The sequence below is a fragment of the Mycetomoellerius zeteki genome, unplaced genomic scaffold (assembly GCF_001594055.1).
Source record: "Mycetomoellerius zeteki isolate Tzet28-1 unplaced genomic scaffold, Tzet1.0 scaffold213, whole genome shotgun sequence".
NCBI classification, from domain to species: Eukaryota; Metazoa; Arthropoda; class Insecta; order Hymenoptera; family Formicidae; genus Mycetomoellerius; species Mycetomoellerius zeteki.
In genome coordinates, this window is record NW_017257097.1 from 175,762 (window position 1) to 184,146 (window position 8,385).

An 8,385-nucleotide genomic window follows, 5' to 3' on the forward strand; every position below is an offset into this window, starting at 1 on the left:
GCACGCACGCACGCACGCACGCACGCACGCACGCACGCATTTCCCTCCCAGGAAACTGCGATCGCTCACGCGCGATACGCGAGGTGCCGATTATCGACTCACGCTCTTTAATCGGTCAAGTTGCACTGCACACGCGCGCACGTGCGGATTTTTAAATTTCGTTGTACTATATTTGCGAACCTATATGGTGACGTATTAGAGGCACGCGAGCCTCGTTATTATTCGTCACGGAAACTTAACGATTGACGTACGATAAGCCGAGGAACGAAAGTATTCCAGAGCAAGCCGCGATTTGAAAAAAAAAAATATCTGTATGTGTGACGTAATTACAATGGCTAAGCACTCATTGATTTTCCGCGAAATCCTCTCCTCTCTCTTTCTTTTTCTTGTTTCACATTCTCTGACAAATAATTTCGAATTGATAAGCGTAGAAATGCTCAGTTTCCAAAATATAACATAACGTTTCTCTGTTACCACCGATCAGCTGACGTAAATTATTGTAAATATTTTTCTGGAAAAGATATCGCAATGATAATAATTTGTTCAACTATGAGGAGCTATAGGTGTGTTTACATGAGATCTGTTCTTTTTTGATGAATATTTTGAATTGATGTACGTTAGAGTCGTACAACATCGTCTTGATAAGTTGGAGTGAAACAAACTATGTTTATTTCATTCCAACTTACTGCACCAAGACAATATACACCAGTTAGAATATTTTTCGAAAAGAACAGACCTTTAGATAAATTTCTCTGTTATCGCTTGGTGAGCTGATGTTTTTGTAGAAACGATATTACGATGCCTATATTTTTTTTAACTGGGACTATAGGTGCGTGTTCACACGAATCACGTCACGATAAGCAAGATTTTCCCATCTTCCTGATCAATCCGATTTCTATCAATATTGCATCAATATGAGTCAGAATCCTGATCTACAAGCCCTCGTGTTGTATTTCCAGACGAGGCCTAACTCCACCACACAGGGTAAAGTCCATTTCCATGGCAACGTTCACCCAGGATGAGATAGACTTTATAAAGGAGCACGGCAACGAATATTGCAGGAGAATATGGCTGGGCCTGATAAACTCAAACTCCCCGCAGAACTTGGACACTAAGGACGAACAAAAGATGAAGGATTTGATGAGCGCCAAGTACGAGCTTAAAAGATATTATCTGGACCCGTCAATTGCAAATCAAAATACGGTAACGACACAGCCAAGGTCACAGTCTACGAACAGCATTCCGAGGGTACCAAACTCAGGAATATCCACGACGCTGCCCGCACCGGTCGGCCAGAAGTCGAGTAACACGGATGCATTAAACAATTCCAACAATTTCTCGACGGACTTCGTCGCCGACTTCAGCAAAGTTCCTGATCCTTTCTGCCCGACGACGACGGCGCCGGTCGGTCAACAGCCGATCGCACCGCAGCCGTTCTTCGCTAATTTTGACAATAATCCAGTCTTCAATAATTCGAAGAGTGAGTATCAGAATGTCTCTGTCTCTCTTATGTTAGAATATCGAAATTGTAACAACGCTTGTCTTATAATAAACAATTTTATTATTGAGGTATGGAAACGTCCGCAATGTTTAATCAGGTTGGTGGAAACGCCTCGATAAACATGAATGGGATACATGCGCCACCCTCGGAAGATCGTTACGCGGCACTTAAAGACTTAGACTCATTGATGAAGCAAACGCAATTGAAGGAAGAGACAACTGGAATCTTATCTGCATCTGCATGGAATGCAAATAATTCAAATGGTGAATATTGCTAATTTGCAAGTTTGAAACAAAGCGTCGATTAATTACACTTAGGCTTATCGCCCTATTAAGAGGAAGCATCAGAGTACATAACTTATTCTCAATTGCAGCACCAAATGCTACATGGAGTATAGGAGTAAATAATCAAACGCATGTCATCTCAAACCCGTTCACGGGTGGTGATTTATGGCGGCCGTCTGCGAACGTAGTCAACAATAATACTCAATCCGTCGATAGCTCTCTGTACAATCCTGCGAATCCATTTAAATCGACTCAGTTTCCTGTAAATAATGGTAAGATATGAGAAAACTCATTTCTAAATCAAAATTCTTAAAAAATATAGCTATTACGCAACTTTCATATAACGCAATTATTGTCCAAATTATTTTTTATTAGTATTATATGCATTTGTTTTGATCTTTTAAGAAATAAAAAAAGAAAATAATTCAGCAATCACGGATAAACGGTAGAAATATTGTGTTTATATTTATCGTCAGTAATTTTAATTTGCAATAACGTTAGTGTTCAATCTAATACTGAAATAAACTTTCAGATTCGCAATGGATAGGCATTGGCACACCTAGTAACGGAGACGTACTCCAATTAAGTCAACTCATGACGCCGTTAGCGAACAAAGTATGGCAACCGACAGTACCAGCATATCATGCAAATCCGTTCATGGTAAACTATAATTTTGTTTGCATTCTCTGTAATGAATTCGGCAAATTCCTCGACCGCTTTGTTCACTTGTTCACTTGTTAATCATCATTACAGGTGGGCACGGGAGTAAGTAACATGACAAGGAATTCAAACAACCCCTTCTTATGATTATGTACGCGTAAGCTTTTAATGGAGTTACGAACAAATAATGCGAACTAAAATTTATTTAGATTTAGGCAAATTGTTATATATGTGACCTTATTGGCAATTAGTGCCATTAACTTTTATCCCCAGGAGCACCAATCTCATATCTATATAAATAAAAAAGAATAATACTTTTATTTATGAATATATAATATACACGTTAATAAAGATTAATATTTGTTACTAATCTTGAATGTTACTTAGCGATACTTCCAACTTCTTGGCGACGTTAATATTTTCATATAAGAAATCTTTCTTTTTTTTCCATTTATTTCTCTTAACAGCATACATGTATCTAAAAAACTAATTCTGCAACGTAGTAATGACGATGTGTTTGTTGGAAAAGAAATAAAAAGTTTATTGTAGCGTAACAATTCTAAACGCATACGTATCTGTATTGTACCTATTATTGAAAATAGACAAAGGAAACAAGTTAAGAGGATACATTTTGTCTTATGCACACTTAAATACAGTTTATTTAAAAACTTCTAATATAAATACAAAATCACAAATGAACACTTAGTCTTTGTTATAATTCAATACCAATAGCTCTAGAGTAGAGATCCACTTAATCGTTCATAATTGCATGATAATTAATTATTACTTGATCATTACACTTGCAGTCTATATTATATGCAGTTGTAATATATTATTAATCGTAATAACAGTCGGTTCGCGTTTTACAATTACAATATGAATATAAAGATAAGCCTTGTGTTGTCAATTAATTCACATAGCTGCCGTATTAATGTTTCTTTGTTCGTTTGCTGAGTAATCTGGAAGCTCCGAGGAGTGTAATACGAATTACCGGTTCACTTAGAGTAACAAATTATATTTCACTGTATAAATGGTGAAAACAATTGAGAAACACTAATATATGAGTAGACCAATTATATTAATTGTTATTGTATAAACGTACGAGATGAATGATATTGATATTACTAGGCAGGACATCTGAAAGCGCATGGACTGTCTCCTTCTTCATGGCACGAATTCATCTAGCAACCGTTGCTACTGGCATTGCCTTTTGGTAGTGGGCGCACCAAGTACAGCTTCTCTCCCTGTTTATTGGTGTAGATTGGGGCCCTCTGATAATGATCTACAAGCTGATCTAGCGTGTGGAACTTCCTCTGACCGATGCAGTATAGCGCTCCTTCCACGTGTACCCTAAAGTGCTTGTTACGTCCCGGTGCTTTCAAGGATACCGAATAATCGCCCATCTAAAAATTGACAATAATTAGAGAGATGAGCAATAACACCATTCTCGTTATACTCGCTTCGTCAAATTAATTGCGAACTGAGCGAGCAAATTTTTAAAGTTTAATCAAATTTTGGAAATATGCGAATTTTATTGAAATACAGCCCGAAATTGTATGTATATGTGGGTAAATAATGACAAACTATGCAGAAATCTTTTAAGTGCAAAACTTGGATAAAAGATACAAGATAATGAAGATAATTGATTATATCTCGTTGGAAATTTGCTAAAGCCAAGAACGAGGTTTTGATTTAATCGCGACGGTAATCACTATACTCACGTTGGTTTCACTATCCCTGATTAGGAAATCTCCGTCGTGGCCGTGTTGATTGAGCAGCGTGTCGCATTGCGAGCGCGTAATACTACCGTAGTACCAAGGCTTGCCAACGAGATGCGGTCGATCGCCGGGATCCGGCCTCCGTTCGAGAGAATCCCCCTGGCTGATCTCGCTGCTCGTCATACCACGCTCGCGGTACGGTTGTGTCAAGTACTCGCTGAGCTCCTGGAGATAATTGCGCGGTACCAGTCCGACCTGTCCCTGACTGTTTCTTGCCTTGTACCACTCGGGATCCGCCGGTGGACGGTCGAGGATCTCGAGGCGATCGCCCTTTTCAAACGACAGCTCTTGATCGTTGTTGGACGAGAACGAATAGAGAGCCACCACGATGTCGAGCACATTCTCGGCCATCGCGTATGTATGAAGGGTGTCATCGGCATCGCCTTCCTCCTGGGTATAATTTGACGGAAACCAGCCGGCCTGAGTGCCGCTCTGACCTCGCCACCAGCCATCATTGCTCTTCTCGAGTATCAGAATTCTGGTGCCCTTCACGAGGGACAACTCGTCCGCCTGCTGCGCCTGATAATTGTATTTGACGACTGCGGTACCGATCGCCTCACTCGGATCGGCCGGCAGACGTCGCGCCATAATGGGGGATTCGACCGCCCGGGACGGCGAGTTACTGGATGGTAAGGTCTTAGAGCCAGAGCCCTTTTTGACCTTCTTTTTAATACTATCGAACAACGAGGGCTTCTCCTTCTTAACATAGTTGCTTGGTACATAGCCCGCCTGTCCCCTTGCACTCTGCACTCGCCACCAATGCTTTGAATCATCCAACAGCAGATAACGATCATTCTTACGTAAATCTAACTCTTGGGCACCCTGTGCCCCATAATCATATTTGGCGACAACGTAACATACGTCGTCTTGACTCGTCTTGCCTGAAATGTATTACAGTTATTATCATTGTATATACCAATATAATAAAGGTACGTAAGAAATGATGAATACATTAAACTATTTCGCTTTTATTAATGTTTGTTTAATGATCGTTTAGTAATATGTATATGATATTTATTATAAACACTGCTATAATTTATGAACTACCAATTTCCAACTCTGAGTTCTATAATTTTTGAATATCAAAAAAGTTTACTGTTATAACTTAAAACAAAATTATACAAGATCATCAGGTTCATATACTATTTTTGATAGTAACACATCCGAGACAAAACCAAACTTACTATTCTTAATCATCACACAAATTACATTTAATATCTCGCTTCAATAGTTTACGCAGCAAATCACAATCAGTACAAAATCTATTATTAACGTAGCAATCCAATTTGAGATCAAATGTCAAAGATAATACAAAAATAAAAATCTCCAATATTCTCAAAGGGATCAAGAAATGTACAATAAAATTTACCAAAGTACACAAGAACAAGTTATGATCAAAGTAATACTCATGTGGACCTGATGAAAACGTCATCGAGATATGTGATCCAAAAGAAAAATTTACATACAAAGCAAAGCGTACAAAAATAAAACGTACCATGCTTCATGGCTGCCATGTGCGTAAAAATAAATACATATATATGTACGACGATATATATGTATTTAGATTTTGTATGTACAGCTGAGTGTGGCGTGAGTAGCTGCTACTCACGTACTACTTCAACAAATCTTTTAAGTCTGCTTGTACAGAGTTGACGGCGTGAGTGCAGCAGGCATTCATTATTTAGTTTATGTTTTTTTTTGTTCAGTGCTGATGCACCTGCTGATTTCTTTGGTCAGAATCCATCGTTCTCAAGGGTAGCGCAAGCAAGTGCATTACCAACACTTTGGGAAAAATAAAATAAACGATCATTAGCATGAGATTATCAGAGTATAAAACTTCATTCTTATTATAGTTAAAGAGCTATGCATGTCATAGAGTTGAAATATCATTCTGGGATGCATCCCAGAATGATATTTCAAAAAATTACAAAGTTTCCAAGAAAGTTTATAATAACGGTCATTTTATAACTGTGCAAGATACTTATCACAATAATGATGTTTATGCCAGTATATAATTTTGAATAATAAGTTTAAAGTTATACACCGAATCAAAGACATTATGGTAAAGATTCACTCTATAGCATGCCTGTCTACTTTTCTAAAACCTTTATTCTTCTATAAATATGCAATATATTCTATTGAAATAACATATATAACTGAAATAACACTATCACGATAAATACGCTGTAACAAAACTTTAAATTATAAATACAAGCAAATCAATACAATGATCAATAACATTATAAACCAGTTGGAAACTGTTATAAGCGATGTATAAATCAATGACCGCTTATCATGTTACTTGAATTGAGTGATAGTTATGCTAATATAATAATAATACTTCTATAGACAGTGCATAATCTATACCATGATACTATAATACAAACATATTCATGCAATAGACATAAAAAAAATGTGCTACTTAAGCTAATAATTAACAAACGGTACGAGAAATATACGTAACTGATATATTTAACATATTTATCAGTATAGCTAAGAGAAAAAGATGTATTATCTTGGTGTCAATCTAGTAATTCAATTCTCCTAATCAAATAAAGACTCGACAGAAATTCATTTTCGTTGAACAAAATGTACAGTATACAATAATATAAAAATTTCTCCCTGCTTTTCTATCCTGTATCTTATCCGTGAAAAATTCCTGAGCATGCCGAGAGGAAGGAGAGTATCGGAGGTGATCTAAAGGATCAATCAAACGTCATTCTTGAGCGACGATCTGTCGCACCGATGTAGCTGTGCTCTATCAACTCTAGAACTTATGATTCGATTTCGCGTAAAACATAAGAGGTGCAAATGCGAGTTTGCCCTCGAAGCCGAGGGCACTTTACGCGCTGGTCGCGTCAATCCGAATTCTCTCCTTCCGGTACGTCTCGCGCGAGCGGCAAACGTAATCTAATGAAAAGCAACGAAAAGCGAGCGAAGCATCTCGGCGAGAAGCACTGAGAAGCACGAGGACGAATCCCGCCGTGTGTACGAAAAATGCAAACACCCGGTGTCGCATCTGCGATCTGCGCGCAAAATCAATCGTGTCTCACACCATGTTCGCGAACTGAAAGCACCGGCGAGTCGTTCGGAAAATCGCCGGCGAGATATTACCGAGAGAAAATTGACTGGCCGAAGCGACACTGACTCAAGACTTAAGTCTCAACTGACGAGCGACCGTGTGGCTCTCTACTCCTCCTTCTCCGTCTCTCTACCTTGCGAAAAAGAGAAATTAACCGAGCAACACGACACAACCTTTGCGCTTACGGATCGTGCGAGGAGCACAGAGGAGCACAAGAAGCGAACAGACAGATGGACAGACGGACGCGCGCGCGCGCCGGTCGACCGTATATTAATATTGGACTTACCGATTTTTAAACTTGACATATTCCTGCATAAAGAGCTTTTAGGATCTTACGTCGTTAGACGGCTTGTTTTCCCCCACCCCGAGCCGGAGCCATGAACGACTGGAGCGTGGAGCGTACCTACGTGCCGAGGGGGCTGGTGCGTGTCTCCCTATCGCTCTTTCCTTCTTTTCCTTATTCTCTCTCTCTCTCTCTCTCTCACTTTTTCTTGATATGCGGGCGAGAGGCAAGCGGGGAGTCAAGGAAGGAGCGCGCGGTGAGCGCCGCGTTTCATCCGCTTTCAATCGTCGCCGTCGTCCTCCCGGCTCCCGTTTGTCCCCGGGCGACGCGAGCGGACGATCCTTTACGCGGAGCGGAGCCGCCCTTCCTCCACGCCACTTCCCGTACGCCAGCGAGACCGCGACTCGAAGCGATGCTCACGACGCCGATAACCGATTCGCCACAGGGCACAGGTTCGCGACCGCGCTCGTACGCGACCCCTCCCGCACGAAGAACGGACCCACCCTTAGGCCGGAGGTGCGGACCGAGAATATCGTGGATGAGTGGATATCGTGAATATCGGATTCGGATAGACAGCCCCCTCGAACCCCGGCTGTGCCCACCCGTGATCCGCTACGGATCACCCGCCACCTCGCGGACGCGATGAATTACGAAACGGGCTTCTTGATATGTGTCTATATTCGCGCGAGATAGTGCGAGATTGGCTGCGTTCAGCAGACTCAACAGTTTTGCAACCGTTTTATGATTGTCTGCTGAGATAGGACCATTCTTCTAGATCTAAAAGTATGATCCAATTA

General features: G+C 40.4%; 2 protein-coding genes across 4 annotated transcripts in view; one reads left to right on the top strand and one right to left on the bottom strand.

The window, feature by feature from the left end:
* The window catches only part of drongo (Arf GTPase activating protein drongo), a 4,542-nt gene extending 1,744 nt beyond the window's left edge, over positions 1-2,798 (top strand). The window contains exons 2-6 of one of the 2 annotated variants that reach the window (XM_018447968.1): positions 960-1,480; positions 1,570-1,764; positions 1,875-2,057; positions 2,318-2,445; positions 2,539-2,798. In XM_018447968.1, the coding sequence (XP_018303470.1) occupies positions 960-1,480; positions 1,570-1,764; positions 1,875-2,057; positions 2,318-2,445; positions 2,539-2,592 (1,081 nt within the window). In that variant the 3' untranslated portion in view covers positions 2,593-2,798. The remainder of the gene's footprint in view (positions 1-959; positions 1,481-1,569; positions 1,765-1,874; positions 2,058-2,317; positions 2,446-2,538) is intronic. The other variant, XM_018447969.1, reaches the window with a different exon arrangement.
* A 786-nt stretch (positions 2,799-3,584) lies between these two features.
* On the bottom strand, positions 3,585-8,156 carry dock (SH2/SH3 adaptor protein dock). Of its 2 annotated transcripts, XM_018447971.1 has the most exons (4): positions 7,592-8,156; positions 5,719-6,005; positions 4,167-5,104; positions 3,585-3,848 (listed from the first exon to the last, which is right to left on the bottom strand). In XM_018447971.1, the coding sequence occupies exons 2-4, from the start codon at positions 5,735-5,737 to the stop codon at positions 3,627-3,629; spliced, it is 1,179 nt and encodes a 392-aa protein (XP_018303473.1). In that variant the 5' UTR covers positions 5,738-6,005; positions 7,592-8,156; the 3' UTR covers positions 3,585-3,626. The 2 variants fall into 2 exon arrangements, with proteins under 2 accessions (XP_018303473.1, XP_018303474.1); XM_018447972.1 differs by lacking the exon at positions 5,719-6,005.
* Between the last annotated feature and the right edge of the window lie 229 nt (positions 8,157-8,385).